Raw genomic sequence first — 24,300 nt, 5'->3', positions numbered from 1 at the left:
ACCAAAATATGTAGATAAAACAATAAACAATATGCCTTTCACATACAGGAACATTGCATAACTACTTTAATATATGGCATAAGAGAAAAATAAAATATCACCGTCTTTGATTTTTTGCCCCATACCACAACATCCAAGTGTCGAATCATATTAAATTCTGCATGATCAGTATTCTTCCACTCAACATTCTTCAGGGCTTGATGGACATGTCCCTTGCCCACCATACTCATATCCTTCTCCCGATCCTTCGTTCCCGCCTACCTTGTTGACTGCGATCCCCATGCGGGTCTGTTACGTAACCGTAAACAGGAGACAGTTCTAAGTATATATAATGCCAATGAGCTGATCACGAGTAATAGTAATAATTATCATTATAATGATGACAGTGAATATAATATTAATATTATCTGCGGTGACAATGATGTCATAAATGAAACATATTAGTATTGTCAAACTGCATGCATTACTTCTTGTGGCACTTATACCTTCATTTACATTTGTCAGGATGAAATATTATTGTGTTTTATTGGAAATCATATATATACATGCATTTAACTTTCATCAGTAGATTCAATTCGCTTGATCCCACTGTCAAATTAAGAATCAAATATCCTTTACCTACGTAAACATGATGCGATTTTGTTTCTAAGAGGGTGTTGATAGTAGTTACTTATATATATTAATCTGGTTTCTGTCTGCTTCACCTAATGGCAAATGGGGAGGCTGTAAATTTGAATTCTAGACATGTCTGATCTCTTTAAGAGTGCGCTTGGTTACTTAGGGACTAACGGGGTGTCCAGTGATAATGATTTCGTCGGGCAAGAAGTAGTGGTTGAAAGATATCGTCTGAGAATAAAGAAGGTCATCGCTGAAGGTCGGCATTCTTTAGTTGTTACTATAGAAAGTTGTTTACAAATACAGTAGTTGTCGTAGTTTTTCAATAAAACCATGTGTATAGATAAATAGATACTGGTCATGAGAATTATTCTAGATGAGATCCCTGCATCGACTTTCCATGTGGAACCCACCAATCAATAGTGATTTCAGTCTACACTGGTATAGATCTCTGAGTCAGACTCTGTATAGGTCACCTGGGAAGAACCTTATTATGTTTTAAAATATTCGAAAAAATGCTATAACATACATCTTTCATCAATATTTGTATTGTGAAACCAGTCATGACCAGGAGCTCTATATTATTTATTCTTATGGTATATACTATATGTTACAGTTTGAGCTAGACTGCTCAGCATGACAGACTCCTTTGTGTAATGGAGAAATATTTTTCTTCATAGTTGGAAGAGAAATCATAACAAATAATCCATCCTCTTTATCTGTGAAGTCTGTGAATTCTCCACTAAAATGTAGCCTTTGCACCTCAAATGTTCAGCCATTATGTATTGAAATAAGGAACCAATGTGTATTATTTTGTTACTATAACTATGACTGCCTATGGTCATAAAGTTCACGGACACATGGAGACCTTGAACTATTTATTTTGAATTGTAGTTGACATGATAGAAATTAAATCATTAGTAATGTATAAATAGAATATCTTGGTAATGGTATCATGACTGACAAAATTTATGGTGGGGTGAACTACTTGAAGAAAGAAATTCTTCAACAAGATTAGGCAAGGAAATTTTTTGGGCTGGCAGTAACTCCTGGTCAGGGAAGTTATATATATTCAGATGAACAAAATTTTGTTGAGTTTTTAATGAACTGATTTCTCTTAAGCTCCTGAAAATCAACCTTGTTTATACTAGTGAACCTGTAATGGACTTTTAAGAGTATTGATTATTTATCTATTAGTGCAGTGCAGCATGAATGGGTATAAGAAAGTTATCAAAACAGATTTTTTTTTTTATGTCTATTTATTTTTTATTTATTCATTTATTTATTTATTTATTCTTTTTTCTTAGTTTTGATATCTTGTAAAGAGAAGAGAGCTGAAAGAATGTGCAGGATATTTGAATCTTAGAATGAGCTATTATGCATCAGTTAATAAAAAAATACGGTAATAGATAAGCTGTACCTACCCATACATATTTAATCTTCACTTAGAAATTAAATACATTCCTTTAATTAAGATTTAGATGAGAAAGACTGATAAAAGAATTAAACATTTACAAGAGCCCTTGAGCTCATTTATAAATCATCTTATTATATAATCATAGCATGTAGCATATAGATTAGAAAAGTATTCTTTATGAGATGTTACTCTGGCATATTATTGATTGAAATTGAAAGCTGCCAACATAAAGTGTATGATAAAAACAAAAACAAGGCATAACAGGTTAATATTTACCAAGAGAATTTGTTGCATAAGTTGATGCGGTGATCTCTCTTAGAAATACTGTCTTCACAATTTAACATTCTAAGAAATACATATCCACAGTTGAGTAAACATAACTATCAATAATTAAAAAATATACTATATGTTATACTTCCCAGTAGAGGATTAGATCACAGTAGGTAAACTAACCAGGAGTAGTGGGAGTTAAAAAAAAAAGAAAAAAGAAAAAAGAAAGAAAAAAAATATATATGTGTATATATATATATATATATATATAAATATATTTTTTTTTATATATATATTTATTTTTATATATATATATATATATATATATATATATATATTTTTCAACCACATTAACTTTTTACTTTTAATTCCATGTCATCACGAACAAGATTGACAATGCGCTCGATGGACTCATATGCGGAAACTGATACAAAGTGAAGCCAAGGGCTCAAACCTCAGCTCAGATGTATCAAAGTAACAGTGACTAACCACTGGTTAGTCACTGTTACTTTGATTTATCTGAGCTGAGGTTCGAGCCCTTGGCTTCACTTCATATCTGTTTCCGCATGTCTCTGTCGAGCGCATTGTCAGTCTCATTTGTGATGACATGGAATTAAAAGTAAAAAGTTAATGTGGTTGAAAAAAGATTAGTATATGCACTGGGGACCATTCAATGTGTGTGTGTGTATATATATATATGTATATATATATATATATATATTTATATATATGTATATATATATATATATATATATATATATATATATACATAGTTGTATTTTACGGGAAGGGGAGCTATGCTTGTGGTGACCTGTTTTTGTATCTCACAAGATCAAGTTTGTTCTTAAATTCTTGTAAAGTGTTTGCACACTTTATTTTTTCATCCAATTTATTCCATATATATCTATCACTCTGTGTGGGAAGCTGTCCTTTTTCAGGTCTCTTCTTTAGTTGTCCTTTTTGAGTTTCATTGCATGTCCTCTTGTTTTTCCTCTGTCCCTCTTTTATTAAGTCCTCTCTATCAAGGCATTCTTTTCCTTTCATAATTCTGTAGATGGTTAGTACATTACAAAGGCGATTACAAAGGCGGAGCATGCCGACAGGAGACCTTTTGGTCCATATCTAGGTCGGATGCAAAAAAAAAATAATAATGATAATAAAAATAAAATAATAGATAAAAATTATAATAATATAGATAACAAATAAAATACATTAATAAATGCATAGGTATAGTTAAATAATAAACAAACAGGTAAATAGTAAATAATAATAAATTGACATGTAACTAATAATAAATGAAAATCAGAAGACAAATGATAACGAAACAAAAATAAATAATATAAAATAAATTATAATCATTACAGCATCTTGCTTAGGTGTTTATCTAAATGATTCTTAACGCTTTGAACTGAACTACATTGCACTACCTGTGCAGGAAGTTTATTCCATTCATTAACCTCATGGTTGGCAAAATTGTTTCTACCTACTTCCAAATTGAATCTATTTCCGGACAGTTTGAGACCATTGTTTCTTGTCTGATTCTCATTCAATGTGAAAATTTTGTCACTTTTGATGTTGTCAATTCCCTTTAAAATCTTAAAGACCTGTATCAAGTCACCTCTGAGTCTACGCTTTTTTAGGGAAAACAGATTCATATGTTTTAGTCGATTTTCGTGTGATTTATTTTTGATATTTGGAATCAGTTTTGTGGCTCGCCGTTGTACTTTTTCCAGTCTGTCAATGTCTTTAATGAGATTCGGTGACCATACGGAAACAGCATATTCCAAATGTGGACGAACTAACGATTTATATAGCTTGTTAACGAGTGATGGACTTTTGAAATAAAAAGATCGCGCAATCAGTCCTAGAATCTTATTTGCTTTCTCAGAGGCTGAAATACACTGCTTGGATGATTTGAGGTCGTTACTGATAATTACGCCGAGATCTTTTTCACTATCCAGGGTCAGCAATTCCAGTGCGGCCAGTCTTTGTTCATATGTCAGGTTTGAAAGTGTTGGGGCCATCTTTGTCTTTGCTCATTGTACTCGTATTCTTTCTAATTTTCTTATATTCTTTTTTGTACTGGGTGACCATATCAGCACTGCATATTCCAGTTTTGGCCTTATCAGTGTTTGTAATATTTTCATAATCATTTCCTTATCAGGTATTGATCTCAACAAATTGTATATTTCTCCGACTATTTTATTTATAAGTTTATCTGACAACATGTCTTTGGTGATGATTACTCCTAGGTCCCTTTCAGAATTTACTTTCTTTATTTCTTTTCCATCAATTTTATACTGTCCTGATATTCTATTCTTGCTTTCCCCAAATTCGATTATATTGCATTTCTTGATGTTGAATTCTACTTCCCATTTCTTGCTCCACACTGAGACTTTGTTCAGATCACTCCGTAATGAGTCACAGTCTATTTCGGAGTTTATTCTCTTTAATAACTTTGTGTCATCTGCAAAGAAGTTTGTGTAACATTCAATACTTTTGTCCATGTCATTTACATATATAGCAAACGTTATCGGAGCCAGCACTGACCCTTTTGGGACTTTACTATTCATTTCTTCTCATTTTGAATATTTGCCTCTGAGCACTACTCTCATTTTTCTTCCACATAGCAAGTCTTCCATCCATTTCAATAGTTTTCCATGTATGCCTTCTATTGTTTCTAGTTTATATAGCAATTTTCTGAGTGGTACCTTATCAAATGCCTTTTGTAGGTCCAGGAAGGCACAGTCTGCCCAGCCATCCCTTTTTTGCAATATATCAATCAATCTTGAATAGAAACAAATCATATTAGTGGTACATGATATCCCTGTCTGAATCCAAATTGCCTCGGGTTCAGTATATTGTTCTCCTCCAGATATTTTGTCCATCTGTCTTTGGTTCAAGGAGGGAGTCATAAGGTGTGCAAAGATGGTGTGTGGAACATAGAGTATGGGAGGAAATAGAAGGAAGGATAGTGAGTGGTGGGATGAGGAAGCAAAGAGGGTTGTGGGAAAGAAAAAACGAGTTTTCACAGATTGGTAACAAAATAGGATGAGAGAGTCATATGAGAGGTACAAAGAAAAGAGAAGAGAAGTAAAGAATAAGATATATACAGTATATATATATGAGTGGCAGGGTGGTGAGATAAACACCGAGAATCATTGAAGTTTTATTAACTGACGTTTTGCTCTTAACAGAGCTTCTTCAGAGTGTAGAAACATGATCGGGAAATCAACAGTTATATATCTTACATCATTCCGCGTTCCTTCCTTAACCCACCCCCTCCCTCCCTCTCGTACCCTTCAGCTCCTGTAAGACCATCTAGCCGGACGTTTTGGACAGCTTAATAAAACCATCATGATGGTTATAGCAGGGCTGGGATGCTATAAAAGCTGCCTCTACTATTTTTCTTTTTTTCTTGTCTAACCCTTTTTTTAATATTTCCACTCCGTCCCAGTTAGGTAAATGTCCGTATTTCTCCTCATGAACCACCAGGGCGTTTGATGTTCGGTGGGCCCTCAGGTCGTTCTTGTGCTCATATGTCCGCTTGTGGAGACAGGAAGAGGCATACACAAGCTGACATATGAGCACAAGAGCGACCTGAGGGCCCACCGAACATCAAACGCCCTGGTGGGCTAAAACAGGCTGTAAGGGATGGTGGAGATAGGAAGTGGTGATGGGGGGGGGGGGGGTTTGGTGTCATTAAGAACTTTGCCCCAGGGCAGCACTTAGGCATGTAAGGGCTCTGGCTGAGGCACTCTGAACAAAGAATGTCTACATGTTCACACCATGCTGGATGAAAGTAGATACGGGAGTAGAGCAATGTGAGTTTGGCTAAACTCCTACACAATATAACTGGACAAATTTTGTCTATAATTAACATCTGTTGAGACAATCTGACAAGTTGTTGAAGTGGGTGGGAAGAGGAAAGATCTTAATCACAAGTTTATTTTTGACTAGTTTTGCTACATACTTTTTCAAAAGAATGGTGTTACTTTGCCCCGGGGCAGCACTTAGGCATGTAAGGGCTCTGGCTGAGGCACTCTGAACAAAGAATGTATACATGTTCACACCATGCTGGATGAAAGTAGATACGTGAGTAGAGCAATGTGAGTTTGGCTAAACTCCTACACAATATAACTGGAGAAATTTTGTCTATAATTAACATCTGATTATAGACAGGGCTAAGAAGAACACATAAGAATAGTACTGGTTATTTTTCCAGAATATTCTTTGCCAAATTATAGGTACAACTTATTATACTGTACCTGTGTTTCCAAAAGAGGTGTGGAAGGGGCAGAAACATGGAACATAAGAGAGTTAGAGAGGAGGGGTTTGAATGTGTTTGAGATGAGGTGCCTGAGAAGTGTGATGGAAGTTACTAGGCTGGATAGAGTGAGAAATAAGGAGGTGAGGAGAGTGGGGGTGGAAAGGGAGTTGGGAGATAGGGTGGATGAAAGAGTATTGGGATGGTTTGGACACATGGAAAGAATGAGTGAAGAAAGATTAGTAAAAGAGGTGTGGAGGGCAGAGGTAGAAGGAATGAGTATGAGGGGACAGGGGTGGGGGGGTATCGCTGATTAAATGAAGCAGCCTTGCTGTGAATGTGCTGTATCTTGCCCTATTGCTTCTGACCCAGGGCAGTGGGTGAGATGCAGGGATGACCTGTCATCCATTAGGAGCCAAGATAAGAGGGAGGGTAGAGGTGGTAAATGGGAGTGGAGTATTTACCTAGTTGTATTTTACAGGAAGAGAGCTATGCTCGTTAGGGACCCGCTTTTGTATCTTTCAGCATCCAGTTTTATCTTTTTTTTACAGTTGTACAGTAGTTACCCCCAGAGTCTGTGAACTGGTTTGATAACAATTTCTGTGCTTATCACCACATACACACACATACCAAAGGCTTTTCCCCCCCTTACAAGTTTTTGCACTCACTGTTTCCTCATTCAATTTGTTCCAAATATTCACCACTCTGTGTGTGTGGGGGGGGGGAGGAAAGACTGGAATCTTAATCTGAGTTTATTCTTGACAAGTTTCACTACAAGCTTTTTCAAAAGAATAGTGCAACAGCGCTAGAAGTGGCATACATGTATGCGTGGACACTTTTTCTTGTGGATATTTACATGACATATTGCAGATAAATTTGTTTTGGCAGTAGTGGACATGATGATGAAAAAATGGAGAAATAAAAAGGAAGTATAGTAATGGTAAAGAAATTTTTTCATTGAGAGATGTCGGTATGGTGTGATGAAGTGGCAAAAACCAAAGTGGGGTATCTTGTAATCTTGGGACAAAATCCACCTCCAGAGGAACTGACCTCAAGACAAAATATCCTAGGGATAAAAACCACGTACTTATATGCCACTTCTGGCCCTGTAACACCATTCTTTTGAAAATGTATGTAGCGAAACTAGTCAAAAATAAACTTGGATTAAGATCTTTCCTCTTCCCACCCACTTGAACAACTTGTCAGATTGTCTCAACATATATATATATATATACAGGTAGTCGTCGACTTACGACTGATCGACTTTACGACCACGAGATAGTGCAATAATATTTAACATTTAATAGAGTAATAGAATTGCAATGTTATGCCTGGCAGTGCAGTACAATTACTTTGCACGCCGCGAGACGCAAGTACGATAGTTTTGGCAGGTTACCGGCAGCGTCAGCTTCCCTCTCATTCAGGAGCATGTGGTGTTTCTGACTTCATTCATGACAAGGATTATATCTTTGAATTTTTTGTGCTTCAAACCCCCATGAAGATGTCTAAAAGAAAATTATCTTTCGATATTTCCAAGCCTGCCAAGAAACAAAGAAAGGTTATTGATCTTGACACGAAAATGAAAGTGATAAAACATTATGAAGGAGGGAAGAAAGTTAATGTGATAGCACGTGAACTTCAGTTATCACATTCTACAGTGTCGATAATTTTAAAAGATAAAGAGAGGATCTCAATTTTGCCTTGGATTTTATATTTTAATATGTTTTGCAATTAATAAAATGTAACAGTAAAACTTTTTTATGCCTAGTCTGTTGTCGATAACAATATGTTCGGTACAGCATATTATATTTCAAATTTTTATGTTTTGCAATATTTTCGGTATAGTACGTAAACGAAACGAATGTTTTGAAATATATTTTTCCTAATTTTGCCTTGCATTATGTATTTTTATGTTTTGCAATTAATAAAACGTAACAGTAAACTTTGTTTAAGCCTAGTCTGTTGTCGATAACAATATTTTCGGTACAGTACGTAAACGAAAAGAATTTCAATGTGTTTTGAAATAATTTTTTTCCTAATTTTGCCTTGCATTTAGTATTTTTAATGTTTTGCAATTAATAACATGTAAACTATACAGTACAATGATTTTAATTTAACCAACAAAAAAGTATTTGTAGGTCAAAGATAACAGGACTTTATTCAGTATGCGTAGGCCTAGGCTACGTTTCCTAACGACAATTATAAAAAGAATAATGAATATTAAACAACGTAGCTCAAAGATGATAAGATTTCATTAAGTATGCATACGTTTCCTAAAGAAAGTCTGATGATAGAATAATAAAAATGTTAAAAAATACAGTATTAGATATCATAGGTCAGAAATTATAGGATTTTATTCAGTATGCATAGGTCTAGGTTACGTTTCCCAAAGAAAATCAGATAAAATTATAAAAAAGGTTTAAAAAATACTATACAACATAGTTCAATGCTAAGATTATTTCAGTATGCTAAATATAATATAGAATATACATGTATACAGTAACAAAAATAATATTTAAAGGGTAGTATATACTGTATATATATAAAGTCCGACTTGCGTCCAGATCGACTTACGACCTGTCTGTCGGAATCGAACTCGGTCGTAAGTCGACGACTACCTGTATATATATATATATATATATATATATATATATATATATATATATATATATAATATATATATATATATATATATATATATATATATATATATTATCTGTTTTCTTGGTCTAAGGCATTAGATAAAGCAGTGTGTGTAGGAATTATTACTAGAAGTGATATTTTCATTTATCCAGAAATATTTGCCACAATTACATACCGAACTAGAAACACAGGTACAGTATAATAAGTTGTACCTATAATTTGGCAAAGAATATTCTGGAAAAATAACCAGTACTATTCTTATGTTTCTTCTTAGCCCTGTCTATAATCAGATGTTAATTATAGACAAAATTTGTTCAGTTATATTGTGTAGGAGTTTAGCCAAACTCACATTGCTCTACTCCCGTATCTACTTTCATCCAGCATGGTGTGAACATGTAGACATTCTTTGTTCAGAGTGCCTCAGCCAGAGCCCTTACATGCCTCAGTGCTGCCCCGGGGCAAAGTTTTCAATGACACAATCCCCCCCCCATCACCACTTCCCATCTCCACCATCCCTTACAGCCTGTTTTAGCCATTGGCTTGCGAAATAATTAAACGGATTTAAAAAATTGTATTTTAATGTCCCTGTTGTAGAAAGGATAAGAGAAGAATTTTTTCATATTCTGTTGATTCTAACGCAAAATTCGTATATTACGGTAAAATATTCAGGGCTCCATTGACCAATTTTTTTTATTATAATTAATTTGACATCCTTGTGGGCGGCATGTCTAAAGTAGAATTGCTGCCCCCTTAAATGTGCCGCCCCAGGGCATGTGCCCCCCCCCCTCCCCACACATATGAGGGCCTTGGCCTCAGCCATTCCAAAACCCACATCTGCATAGAAAGCTCATTGTATTGGCCTTTGGTTCATGTAGTCTTTCTTATTTTGTAATCATGTCCTCCAATTTAACTGTCATTTCTTAGGAAAAGATCTCCCCTGTTGAATTGCTCGGGCCTCCTTACTTCATTGTACATCATAATAATTTTGTCCCTCTCCCCTCTCTCATTCATTGTGGTTAGATTCAGCCTGATAAGTCTCCCTTCATAATATAGGTTTCTTATACTAGGAATCAACTTAGTAGCTTTCCTCCATATATTTTATTTACCTAATTGTGATGCACAGGAAAGAAGGTATGACTGGATTTTTTTTTTTTTTTTTTTTTTTCTTTTTTTCTCCATGATGCCAAGTTTAAAATTCACTCGTGATTTTAGATTGGGCTGTATCATCAAGGCTATACCAGTAGTTGGTGCTTCTGCATGGAAACTGTTTTTTGACATCCTTCCAGTTGTGGTTCTTCTTCCTTGTGTGCCCATGACCGTCCATTCTAAACTAAGTGATCTTCTCAATCAATTTTATCAGTTCCTTTTGATGACCTGAACATTATGATCATGGTACCTCTTTCTCTTCTGTCTCACATACATTTTAGCTGCAAGATTAGGAACTAGTTTGGTCACTGCTAAATGTATTTTTTCAATAATGTCTGTAGCCATCTCTCAGTGCAGAGACCGTACTAATGCTGCATATATGTAGGAAAGATTTTTTTTTTTTTTTTGTGGATTCATATCGGAAGCTTGCTGGCCAAGTGAGTTAGGATATTGTTACATGCGGTGAAGGTTGTTGTTGTTGTCGTTCCCTAGACTGTCTGTCCGAGCAGTCCCGTCTCCCCAAGGAAGGCCACAGCCGAAACTGGGTTTTCCCACAAATCCTTTATAGAGTGTATGTTGTGTTGTTTGCATGCATGATTGTGTATAATGCAGTCTTCCATTATGTGTTGTATGGTATGGGGTGAAGTGTTACATCCTGGGCAGCTGTTCACAACACAGTCGTCCAGCCTCTTCTGGTAGCTTAGAAGTGCTGGGTGGTGACCGCATCGCAGTCTGGCCAAGTGGACTCTGTCCTTTCGTGGGAGAGAGGATTCAGAAGGGTGGATATCAGGGGGTCTGGCATGCAGCAGTGTGTTGTCTTTCAGTGTGTTAATGGAGCGGTGAGTGATATGATTATGAATATGTTTCCGGAGGCTGGTATTTGGTGGTTGTGGAGGAAGAGAAGAGAGTATCTGTGCGTAATAAAGGTCTTTGGGTGTAGTTTTAATGTTTCTTGGTGTGTGTGGGTGTTCTGCTATGTAGTGTAGCAGGTGTGATGTGTTTGTGGTGGCTGCAGCAAGTGTTTGTGTGCCTCTCATGTCGAGGTGGTCCTTGACTTTGAGGACTTTTGTTTCATGGTGTAAATGGTCTGTAGGTGATGTATTTGTGCAGCCTGTAATTGTTTTTAGGGCTTTGTTTTGTATGATTTGAAGGGTGTTGTGGTGTGTCTCACTGAGATTAGGAGCCCATGCAGGACTCGCATAATTCATCACTGAGCGTATGCATTGTTTGTATATTGTTATATTAGTTTCTTTGTTTTGTCCAAATGTTGTTCCAGTGATTGACTTAAGTGCGTTAAGTCTAGGTGTGCATTTGTTTTTTATGTTTGTGAGGTGTTGTTTGAAAGACATGGATGTATCATATGTTACACCAAGAATTTTCGGTGTGTTTGTGTGTGGTATTAGAGTGTTGAGGGGATGGCTGCTTGAACCCTTCCACCGGCAAAGTTGAACCAAGGGCATAGTCCATTATATTCCATGGTACAAAGCCCTCTGTAAGGGGCACCATCCTAGCCTCTTGATAGGGGGAATTTTGTGATGTTAAACCATATCATAATTATCATTATCATATACAGTATATTGTTTGTATCTCGCTGTAACAGTTTGCATTCTACCTCATATTTTATTCTTCTTGATCTTTGCATTATCAGTAAGCATACAAGTGTAGGTTGTATCACGAGTCATGTCACTTACATAGATCAAGAACATCACAGGCTCTAGTGCTAACCCTTATGGGATTCTGTTAGTTATTAACTTATTACTCTCCATCCTGAAATCTTATATTTCACTATTGTTTTCATGCACCAGCCTTTCAGGAAATCCTGTATCCAATAATTTATTTTGTGTGATTGATGGATATCAAATGCACAAAGGTTTTCATAGAATATAAGTTAGATATAGCTTTAGTTATTGGTAACAGAAGATGCCTTAAAGTGTTATATTTCTAGATTGTTTTATGAATTGTATTAATATCTTATAAATTCATCATTTCAGACTTATTTTCTATATGCATACCATATCAGATTTGCTGTTTCATAATTATAATTGCAAATCATCTTGTTCAACAGGTGGCTTTGCATTTGTTTATGTTGCACAAGATACTTCCAGTGGAGAGCTTTATGCTTTGAAGGTAAGGTTTACAGTTAACTTTTATATTTGATTCTTTCTCTATGGAAACTGTCTTGCAAATCTTATTCTGGCTGCCATCAGGTGATTTTATTCACATGTGGGAAGCCTTTTGCTGTCAGAAGGTTTAAAAATTTACTTGATTAACTCTTTCATGTCAGAAAATGAAGTGTAAGATTTACTAATTAATGAAAGGGTTATGGGATGTTGTCATTACAATTCTTTGCTTCATTTTAGTGATTCATTTATTTTGTTTCACTCCATCTTTGTATGTCTCTTGATATGTACAATATTTTGTCTTGTGTGTCACCATTTCAAAGCATAACATAATCCTTTGAATATAGGAGGAACTTTCTTTGGCTGGATAAAAGTGTTCAGCAGTGATCTAAGGTCTCCGATTCTTCTTATTTTTGCCCTGTGTGTGTTGCTTTGAGTTTCAATAAATGGACACTTGCAGTCCTACAAGAGCTAGCAACAGTCTTTAGACCTTTCCATAGATCTCTCTGGGAAGAAACTTTGCACTGATATCTGTGCTGCATAAACGTGAGACTGGTTCTGTCACCAGCTTGCAAAATTAGGAAAAGGGGATCAGTTACCAGTCATCAGCTCTCCTTATTTGGAAAGGTGAAGGAAATGGATTCAAAGTTGTTAGAGAGAAATCATGGGTCTAGTCTGGAGACTCTCAGCTCCTCAGGGCTGTGTCTCTAGAGGATGTTGGCAGGTTTTTGAAGATGGATGGGAGGGAGATTTTTGTCTCTAATGCCTGTTTTGCAAAATTCACTTTGTGGAGGTACTTGTTGTTATTGATCCCTGACTTGTGTGTAATATAAAGGTAGGGGATATAGGGGAAAAATAGTTGGCAAAGTTTGGGGTCTGGGGATTTATTGGATTTTCCCATTGATTAAGTTCCACTGACATAGTTTCTATAATTGTGGTATTCTTGTGATACCAATTACCTGTGGTAATGGAGAGATGACTGTATAGGAAACAAGTTAGGATATAGTTGAAAAATGTCTGTACTTATTTTGAGCACCTAAACAAGTTTCTTTTTACAATGGACAAGGTACATTATAATGAAAGATGTGTTTGTTCATCTGACATGTCTTTTATATCTGAATTTCATTCATTTTAAGGAGGTTTATCTCTAAAAATGTATGTTTTGTGCAAGAGATGACAATATGAACTAATGAAAATGGATGTGAAATATGTGTAGGAGATCCATCTTACATTGATAGTACAGACATACATACACCAAAGGCTTTTTCCTCCCTTACAAGGGAGGTAGCCAAAAAACAAAGGCATAAAATCCACTCCCACTCATTTCATCCCCACATACTTCACTCCCATTCACCCCTCCCTCCCTCCCTCATATCTTGGCTCCTCCTGGATGATGGGTCATCCCTGTATCTTGCCCACAGCTCTGGGTCAGAAGCAGTGTAGCAAGACACAGCACAGCCACAGCATGGCAGCTTCATTTAATCGGTGCCCCTCCCTCCCCCCATCTGTCCCCTTCTGCAGAAAAAGAGAAGACAGGGAGAAATCCCTTTGGGCTGTGTCAAAATATCATTCACACATACTCCCTCATCCCCCCATTCCCACCACTCCCTTCCATGCATCACAGCATTATCCATGCACTATTCTCCATTCACCCCTATCTTCTGTCTTCTCCCTTCCTTCCTCAACAGACATTCCCCTCTTTTGTGATGCACTGATAGTTGACAACGTCCCAGCAGAGCTGATAAAGCACGGAGGAAAGGCAGTGATAGATATCCTCACCAAAATCTGCAACAAGATCTGGCAGACTGGAGAATGGCCAACACCATGGACACAGTCACTCATCATCACCCTTCCCAAGAAAGGAAACCTGCAGCTCTGCCAGAACTACAGAACCATCAGCCTTATTAGCCATGCAAGCAAGGTGATGCTGAAGATCATTTTGAACAGACTGAAACCTCAGGCAGAAGAAATCATCGCTGAAAAGCAGGCTGGATTTCGCAGTGGATGGAGCACCACAGAACAGATCTTCAACCTTAGAGTTCTGTGTGAGAAGTACAGCCAACATCAGCAGGACATCTATCACGTCTTTATTGATTTCAAGAAGGCGTTTGATAGAGTATGGCACGACGCACTATGGACCACAATGAAGAAATACAACATGGGCCAGAAGCTAATCAACACCATCAAGCAACTATACACAAAGGCCAGCAGTGCAGTACTTGTAAAAGGCACCATGGGAGACTGGTTCCATACGTCGGTAGGGGTCCGACAGGGATGTCTGCTATCACCAACCTTGTTCAACATCTTCCTTGAACGCATAATGACTGAAGCCCTAGAAGATCATCATGGCACAATCAGCATTGGAGGCCGGACCATCACAAACTTGCGGTTCGCCGACGACATCGATGGGTTGGCTGGAGACGAAAAGGAACTCGCCACCTTGGTGAACCGCCTGGACAGAACATCATCCAGATTTGGAATGGAGATCAGTGCCGAGAAGACAAAGTTGATGACAAACAGCACAACACCAATCGAAAGAAAGATCACAGTCAACGGACAAGAACTCGAGACTGTGACTCAGTTCAAGTACCTTGGAGCCATACATAACGAAGAAGGATCAAAGATTGAAGTTCTAGCAAGAGCAGCACAGACGGCAACAGCACTTGCAAAGCTGAAACCCATATGGAAAGATAAGAACATCTGTCTCCAGTCAAAGCTGAAGCTACTCCATGCATTAGTCCTGTCCATCTTCATGTACGCATGTGAGACATGGACGCTGACAGCAGAACTGCAGAGAAAGATCCAGGCAATGGAAATGAGGTGTTTCAGAAGACTCCTTGGCATCTCATACACAGATCACATCACAAACGAAGAAGTGCGCAAGATGATCTCACAGCATGTGAAGCACTATGAAGACCTCCTGACCACAGTGAAGAAGAGAAAGCTGAAGTGGATGGACATGTGACACGGTCCAGCGGACTATCAAAAACCATCCTCCAAGGGACAGTTCAGGGGAAGAGGAGACGAGGCAGGCAGAGGAAGAAGTGGGTAGACAATATCACAGAATGGACAGGGAAGAACTTTGCAGAGACCCAGGCCCTTGCCCACGACTGTGAAAGATGGAGGTCACTGGTGAATTGTTCATAGATGCAGTGCCCCTACGACCCCGGGGGGCTAAGGGATTCGTGATCGTGATCGTGATAGTGAAAAACTGAAACCTATCTCAGTGAACTTTCTCCTGAGTGAAGGGTACTTGTCCTTTTATTCTGGTCACTACCAAGCTATTTTATTCAGCTGCACGTGATCACTTAATAGTGAAAAGTTTAACGAGTAGAATGACTGCTTAGGAAACAATTCTTTTGATATATTTTAGATATGAATTATTTATCCAATTTAATCCTTTCAGCGTTTGCTTGGGGCAGATGAACCTGCATGTGATCTCATTCGTAAAGAAATAGGCATATCAAAACAGTTATCAGGCCATCCCCATATTGTGGAATTTATAGCAGCTGCCACGGTTGACAAAACCAAAAGCAGTCATGGCAAGACTGAATTTCTTCTGCTTTCAGAATTATGCACAGGTATGTAGTAATGATTGTTAAACATTTTCTTAGTCACCAGTCATTGAAGAGGTTTTTATTTTTCTTGGTTTAATTATAGTATATTTGAGATGGGTGATAATCCTTTAACCCCTTCCATACAATGACGCCAACGTCGTCATCATGAGGATGCTGGTGTCACTGTCTTGATTATATCTATTTTGTAGTTGTAGCTGAGTGGCACCTGTATTCAGTGAACAGGCTTGATCATGTTTTCTGTGGTTACAAACACTCAGGATGAAAAAGAATGAGTAATACATCTGTAACTTTATATTTCATAATGTGCATATGATGCACTATCAAATCATTGTACATCAGACAGCTGATGCTGCGTGTGAGAATTCAGTTCGTATTGAAGAGGTTAATGGCAATGTTTTTCTTTCAGTTGAGTAAAGTCAACTGTGATGGTCATCAAGTTTATAACCTGTCAGTCATATCTACAAAAATTCTGTTGCCATGATTCATGCATGGTCACTATTGTTTAAGGGTTGATGATTGATATCAAGAATGGTTTTAAGATAGTTAGTGTGGGTGATTGATTAAATTTCTAAGATTTTATGGGTCTTTAAAAATTCATGTATTTAGCATTTCATTGTGTTAGTTCCTTTGTTGATTTATAAATTGTGCAATTCAGCTAAGGAAAAAAAAGTATGATAACTTGATGTGGGAGAGATATCTAACAGGTATAAAACTAGTTCCGTAGGTGGACTTATTAAAGTACAGACTTTTATTTTGATTTTAGGTGGTGCCCTGATTGATTGCATGAAATTGCTCAATGGCTCCTTGATGCCAGTTGAGCAAGTATGCACAATAATGTACCAAACAACACGGGCAGTACAGCACATGCAGGTAAGTATGTATAAATAAGAAGAAACAGTTCAGGTAGACAGGAAGAATAACCCTAGAGCAAAATTTTATACACATGCACATACATACAGATGGGGGGGAGTGAATTGATTTACAATACATATTATAGCAACTGAAAATCTGTTTACCACAGTGATTTTTTATATGTAGGAAAGATGTGCATTTACCCTACTAATTAAACTTATCCTCAAGAAGCTTTAAATGATACACATATGTATTTACAGAACCAGAATCCTGCCATCACTCATCGAGATTTAAAGGTAGAAAATTTGCTCCTGAGTAGTTCAAATCACGTAAAACTTTGTGATTTTGGCTCTGCTATGACGAGAACATATGAGTTGGACCACAGCTGGACTGCAAATCAAAGAGGACTGTTGGAAGATGAGGTTATTATACATTTTTATATGTTGGATGCGTGTCATATGGAGTGTCTGAGAAAAGGAGGTACAGTGATGGTGGACTGGCTGGTGAGGTTGTTTAATGTTTGTTTAAGAGAGGGTAGAGTGCTGGAGGACTGGAAGAGTGCTTGTGTAGTTCCACTTTGCAGGAGAAGGGGGGACAAGTGTGAGTGTAGTAGTTTCAGAGGGGTTGGTTTGTTGAGTGTGGTTGGGAGGGCTTATGGGAGGGTCTTGATTGAGGGGATTGGGGGAGAGATGGAGGGAGTAAATGGAGGGGAGTGGTGTGGGTTTGGGACAGGTAGGGGTTGCATGGATCAGATTTTTGTGGTGATGCAGATGTGTGAGAAAGCTTTGGGAAAAGGTAAGAATTTGTTTTGGGCCTTTATGGATTTGGAAGAGGCTCATGACAGGGTGGATGGGGGGTGTTGTGGGAGGTGTCGCAGATGTGTGAAATGGGGGGAGGGCTTGTGGGAGCAGTTGGGAGGTTTTACAAGAGTAGTGGAGCTTGTGTTGGAGTCAGAAATGGAGAGAGTGAGTGGTTTGAGGTTGGAGTGGGGCTTCGCCAGGGATGTGTTACACCTTGGCTGTTCAGTTTGTGCATGGGTGGGGTGGTGTGAAAGGTGAATGCAAGGGTAATGGGTCAGGGATTGGAGATGGTTGGAGAGGGTGGGAGATGGGCTGGTTGTTGTTTGCTGACAACACTGTGGTTGTGGCAGGATCAGAGGAGGGATTGAGGAAGTTAGTGACAGTTTGGGAGGGTGTGCAAGGGAAGGAAGTTGAAGATAAATGTGGTTAAAAATAAGGTGATGAGATGTACAAGGGAAGAAAGTGGCAGGAGACTGGAGGTGAGTATTAAGGGAGAGAGACTGGAGGAAGTGGATAGTTTTAGATACTTGTGTGTGAATGTAGCAGGAAATGGAGGTGTAGGGATGGAGGTAGAATGTAGATTGAAACAAGTAAATGCCTTGGGGGATTAAAAAGTGTAATGAGAAATAGACATTTGGGAATGGATTCTAAGAGGAGATTGTATGAAGGAGTGATTGTGCCAACAGCACTGTATGGGGCAGAAACATGGAACATAAAAGAAAAAGAGAGGAGTTTGAATGTGTTTGAGATGAGGTGCTTGAGAAGTATGATGGGGGTTACTAGACTGGACAGAGTGAGAATTGAGAAGGTGAGGAGGAGAATGGGAGTGGAATGGGAGTTGGGAGATAGGGTTGATGAAAGAGTATTGGGATGGTTTGGATGCATGTAAAGAATACGTGAAAAAAGATTAGTAAAAGAGGTGTGGAAGGCAGAGGTGGAAGGAGTGAACATGAAGGGATGACCAAAGATGAGATGGATGGTTGGGGTAAAAGGGGCATTGGGAAAGAGGGGAATGTCTGTTGAGGAGGGATGGGAGAAGACAGAAGATAGGGATGAATGGAGAATGGTTGTGTATGGATGATGCTGTGATAAGAACATAAGAATAAAGGAGACTGCAAGAGACCATAAGGCCTACACTAGGCAGCTCCGTATCCATCACCACCTGTCATCCCCATCCATAAAATTGTCTAATCGTTTTTTAAAACAACTGATAGTTTCAGCGCTTACTACATGGTTACTAAGTTTATTCCATTCATCGACCACCCTATTAGTAAACCAATTCTTGCCTATTTCCTTCTTAAATCTAAATTTGTCCAGTTTATACCCATTACTGCGAGTCCTGCCCTGTTGTTTTATTATGATGACCTTGTTTGCTTCACCCTTGTTATAACCTTTGATCCACTTGAACACTTCTATTAGATCACCCCGCACTCTACGTCTTTCCAGAGAGTGTAAGTTTAGGTGCCTAAGCATCTCTTCGTAAGGCAAATTTCCGAGTCTATGTATCATTTTGGTCATTCTTCTCTGTACTGATTCTAGTGAATTGATGTCTAACTATCGCTAGATAGAGTTTAATAATTACCTCTGCACTTCTATTCGTTACCGTCCTAGCAATGAAGCCTAATGCTCTGTTAGCTTTATTTGTGGCGCTAATGCACTGCTTCCTAGTTTTGAGGTCCGGACTCACCAGAACACCCAAGTCCCTCTCATACTCAGATTTTTCTAAAAACATGTTATCTAAATTGTATCTATTTTCGGGGTTGTGTAGCCCTACGTTTAACATGCTACACTTAGAGATATTGAAGTTCATTTGCCATTTCACCGACCATGTTAACAATTTATTTAGATCATCCTGCAGAATCTCTGCGTCGTCTCCTGACCTAATTAGGTGTCCTATTTTAGTGTCATCCGCAAACTTACTAACATCACTATTTATCCCATCGTCTTAAGTCGTTTATGTACATAATGAACAATAAGGGACCCAAAAGCAAGCCCTGGGGACCCTGCTAGTAACATTGCCCCACCTAGATTTTATTCCATTTATGGTGACCCGCTGTTTTCTATTACTAATTCAAGCTCTAATCCATTCTAACACTTTTCCTCCTATGCCATGGGCTTTGATTTTATTTAGTAGTCTCCAGCGTGGTATCTTGTGGAACGCTTTGCTAAAGTCAAGGTAAATAACATCGTAACTTTCATTGTTATTTGACGCCTTATATACTTTAGTATAAAAGGATAGAAGATTAGTCACACATGACTTACCCTTGGAGAAACCATGCTGTGAATCACGAATTAAATTATGCCCTTCGATGTGTTCTCTGAGTCTATTTACTATTATTGATTCAAGCCTTTTTCCTATAACCGATGTCAAACTGATTGGCCTGTAGTTGCATATAGACGATCTATCTCCCTTCTTAAAAACAGGAACAATGTTTGCCTGCCTCCAAGCAGTTGGAACAAAACCAGTGTCTACCGATTTATTGAATATTTCAGTTAACTGGTCACAGATTTCAAATTTATTCTCCTTAAGCATTCTTGGAAAAATTTCGTCTGGACCCGGAGATTTTGTAGCTTTAAGTCTGTCAATCTGCTTGATTACTTCTTCTTTACTAATGCTGATATTAGATAGACTACTTTCTTCATCCCCTCTGAAAATCGTATCGCAGTCAGGTACTTTATCTAACCTCTCATTAGTAAACACCGATAGAAAATAATTGTTAAACTCCTCACTCATTTTTTCTTCCGATTTTATCATGACATTTTCTTCGTTTTTAAGTGGTCCTATTCTTTCTTTATTTTTTGTTCTATAGAGGTGAAAGAAACCCTTTGGGTTGGATTTTGCTTGACTGGCAACCTTGATTTCATAATTACGTTTCGCTGAACGTGTATTTCTTTTAACCTGCTTTGCCATTTCGTTATATCTTGATCTAAGGTGTGATTCCCCATTTTTTATTTTTACGTAAAGTCTTCTTATCATTCCGATCTCATGTTTCAATCTGTCTGTCATTCATTTGGGAGTATTACTATTTTTCCGTATTGGTTTTAGGGGGATAAATGTGTTTTGTGCATTAATAATTAGATCAGTTAGATTGCTATACATTTCTTTTAAATCACTGACCTGACTGTTGGGCCCTCGCCCCCAATTGACCTGACCTAAGGTATGCATATTACCCTCCGTGACCCAGACCTCACTCCCAGCCCCGCTCCGAGAACCAAGAATGTTCCAAACGTCCGTATGGCATTTCGTATTCAATTTCAAATAGGTTTTTATATTGTCAAAGTTTGCTTTCCTGAAGTCTGGTACTTGAACGTTATTCATACTTTTTAATTTTTCCCGAATAACATTAAATCTTATTTCTTGATGATCCCTAGAGCCTAGACTATCTCCCACTATTACGCTGCTAATTTGGTGGTCATTATTTGTTAAAATTAAGTCCAGGGTATTTTGTCCCCTCGTAGGATCGGTAATCACTTGTTTTAGGAAATTATCCTGCACCACATCTAGGAATTTCTTCGCTTCATGATCACCTATTAAAGTTTCCCAGTCAATGTTTCTATAATTAAAATCTCCCATGATCACAACGTTTTTGTACTGGTATGCTCTGTGAATTTCATGAATCAGGGGATCAGTCTGCTCAGTGCTGATGTTAGGAGGTCTATACAAGATGCCAATAATAACTTTCTTATTCTTGCCTATAATCTCCACCCAAATAGATTCCATACAGTCCTCTTCCTTAATCGAATTGTTGATAATACAGTTTAATGTATTTTTAACGAAAAGTGCTACACCTCCCCCATTCCTACCAACCCTATCCCTATGAAAAAACTTATATCCTTCTATTTCGATTTCCGGAAGGAAATGTTTATCAGCCATGTTGATCCAGGATTCAGTAATAGCTATAATATCGAAATTTTCTACACATGCTTTACCTCGCAGCAAATCAATTTTGTTAATTATGCTCCTGCTATTTGTATAGTAAACTTTAAGTTTATCTTCCCTCCACCTGCTTTGGTGATTCTTTACACAGTCCTTCTCTAAGTTGCTTCTACAGTAAACTCACGCTTATCCGAACGCGTTTTAACCGAATAATCACATTAACCGAACATTTTCTCAATACGGTAGCCATCGCTTCAACCGAACGTATTTGGATCTCAACCAAACATTCAAACACCCCACCGCCTCTTCTGCCACCCCCGTGCCATCCGCAAGCTTCACCAAGTGCTCACACGGTGGCAGCACACTCCATGTTTACACCTGATCGGCTGTATGGCGGTACATACATTCGTGAGTCCTCTCGGTGACGATACAGTATCACAAGCTCTCCTTAAACATTTTCTCTTTATACTCTATAGAATATGTTTATGAACTATTATAGGCATTTCCATGTGTATGTTAAGTTTACAGGTACGAATATGGCAGCTGACATTACCGCATAAAACTCTACGGGAATGAAACATACAAAGTCGGATTAACCGAACATTTAGATTAATCGGACATTTCTAATCCCCCTTGGAGTTCGGATAAGTGGAAGTTTACTGTATTGCCTAAACTATATTCTGATACTTCCCCCCCTACTCCCATGTAATCTACCTGAAAAAACCATGTAGGATGCCTACTTCTCGCTCAAGAGATTCAGCAAGGAGCCGAAATCCTCTGGGAGACAAGTGCACTCCGTCCCTTGTGTATAGGTGATTCTTACCATAAAAGCGGTCCCAGTTGTCGACAAATGTCATCCATTGGCCTTACAATGTTTTGCCAGCCTGCAATTCATTGCAATAGCCCTGGAATGCCACATGCCTCCAACTCTACACCTCAGAAGGATTCCACATACTACAGAAACACCTCCCCTATTTCTAATCTTGTCCAGTGCATCCTGGTACCGCTAGACAAGATTAGAAATAGGGGAGGTGTTCCTGTAGTATGTGGAATCCTTCCGAGGCATATTCCGTCCATGCTCATCACTAATTTTGTCTTCCGTATTATGGGCCTTCGAGCAGAGAACTCAATTCTCCTCTTTAAGGCACTTAACAGCATCCTCCGAGGCTTCAATTCTACTAAGAAGAGATTGTACCTCTTCGGCGCTGAACACGGTAACACAATCACTCGCCATATCACTAACTGATGTATGAAAGGGAGTGGGTGGGGGATGGGGGATGAGGGAGTATGTGTGAAAAATAGATTGATTCATCCCAAAGGGATTTCTCCCAATATTCTCCATTTCTGCATGAGGGGATGGAGAGGGGGGTCACTGATTTAATGAAGCAGCTTTGCTGTGGATGTGCTGTGTCTTGCGACACTGCTTCTGACCCAGTGCAGTTGGAGAGATGCAGGGATAACCTATCATCCAGGAGAAGCCAAAATAAGAGAGAGGGAGGGGATGGATGGGAGTGGAGTATGTGGGGATGGAATGGGTAGGAGTGGATTTTATGCCTTTGTTTTTTGGGGATGGAATGGGTGGGAATGATTTTATGCCTTTTCCTTTTTGGCTACCTCCCTAGGAAGGGGGAAAAAGCCTTGGTATATGTATGTATGTATGTATATATATATATATATATATATATATATATATATATATATACATATATATATATATATATATATATATATATATATATATATACACACGTACACACACACACACATACAGTGGGGGACAAAAACTTAGATACCAGAGTAAAAATAATAAATTTCCCCAAATAACCTACATTATCAAGTACTTACCAGCTCTCAAGTACTTTGTTGGACACCCCTTTTCAACATTTTTGTAGATGTTTAGGGATAGCTGCTGCAAGATTTTGAAGCCACACAAGGTCCATATTCTTCCAAATATCCTTGATGGCTATCTCCAGCTTGGGGATTGATGAAGTGTCACTCTCACTTAACTTATCTTTCATGGGCACTTTTTATTTAGAAGATAATTATAGTAATTAACATGCAAAACAATGTGGAATCTTGAAATTCATTTGAATTTGAGATATGTGTTTTTTTCCATTTCAGATGGCCACCAACACTACGCCAATGTATCGATCCCCAGAAATGTTAGATACTTGGAATAATTATCCAATTAATGGCCAGGCAGATGTATGGGCTCTTGGCTGCATTTTATACTATCTTTGCTACCTTAAGCATCCTTTTGAAGATTCAGCTAAGTTAAGGTAAGTCATGTTTTACATAAAATCATTAATGGCTTGCATGGGCAAGGTAGAACACAAAAGCTTTAAATGCATATCTTGAAGCCGTGGGTATTTGCAGTATCTTATAGAATGGGGGATTCCTGTCTCAGTATTTCGTTTGAGAAGAGTTAAGACATGCTCCGTCTTGGCCTCCACCTTTGCATTGGGGGAAAGGCCATTGATGCACATATATTCTTGATCACTGTTTTTTTGTCTTTTAATTTTGTATCACTCTTCAGGCAACTTACACAAGGGAAGGAAACTGTAGGAATCTGAGGATTTGATTTAAAACATAACTTTAGTCCTCCAATTTTTTCCTGGTTATGCAGATTTATGGGATAGGAGGAAAGCTTTTGGGAGCTGTCAAGAGTTTTTATGAGAGTAGTAGAGCATGTGTTAGGATTAGAAATGGAGAGAG

At 38.1% G+C, this 24,300-nt stretch overlaps 1 protein-coding gene across 3 annotated transcripts in view; it reads left to right on the top strand.

Moving 5' to 3' along the window:
• The first annotated feature begins 675 nt into the window (after positions 1-675).
• aux (cyclin-G-associated kinase) overlaps positions 676-24,300 on the top strand; it is a 58,579-nt gene continuing 34,954 nt past the window's right edge. The window contains exons 1-7 of one of the 3 annotated variants that reach the window (XM_076203121.1): positions 676-874; positions 12,424-12,485; positions 15,885-16,059; positions 16,820-16,926; positions 17,169-17,330; positions 22,707-22,799; positions 23,707-23,864. In XM_076203121.1, the coding sequence (XP_076059236.1) occupies positions 745-874; positions 12,424-12,485; positions 15,885-16,059; positions 16,820-16,926; positions 17,169-17,330; positions 22,707-22,799; positions 23,707-23,864 (887 nt within the window). In that variant the 5' untranslated portion in view covers positions 676-744. Of the gene's footprint in view, positions 875-12,423; positions 12,486-15,884; positions 16,060-16,819; positions 16,927-17,168; positions 17,331-22,703; positions 22,800-23,706; positions 23,865-24,300 lie in introns of all 3 variants that reach the window. The other 2 variants (XM_076203120.1, XM_076203122.1) reach the window with 2 other exon arrangements.

The sequence above is a fragment of the Oratosquilla oratoria genome, chromosome 19 (assembly GCF_046742065.1).
Source record: "Oratosquilla oratoria isolate Oo_2021 chromosome 19, ASM4674206v1, whole genome shotgun sequence".
Classification (NCBI taxonomy): Eukaryota; Metazoa; Arthropoda; class Malacostraca; order Stomatopoda; family Squillidae; genus Oratosquilla; species Oratosquilla oratoria.
Note: the sequence above shows the minus strand (reverse complement) of the source record. Positions and strands in the feature narration are given on the sequence as shown.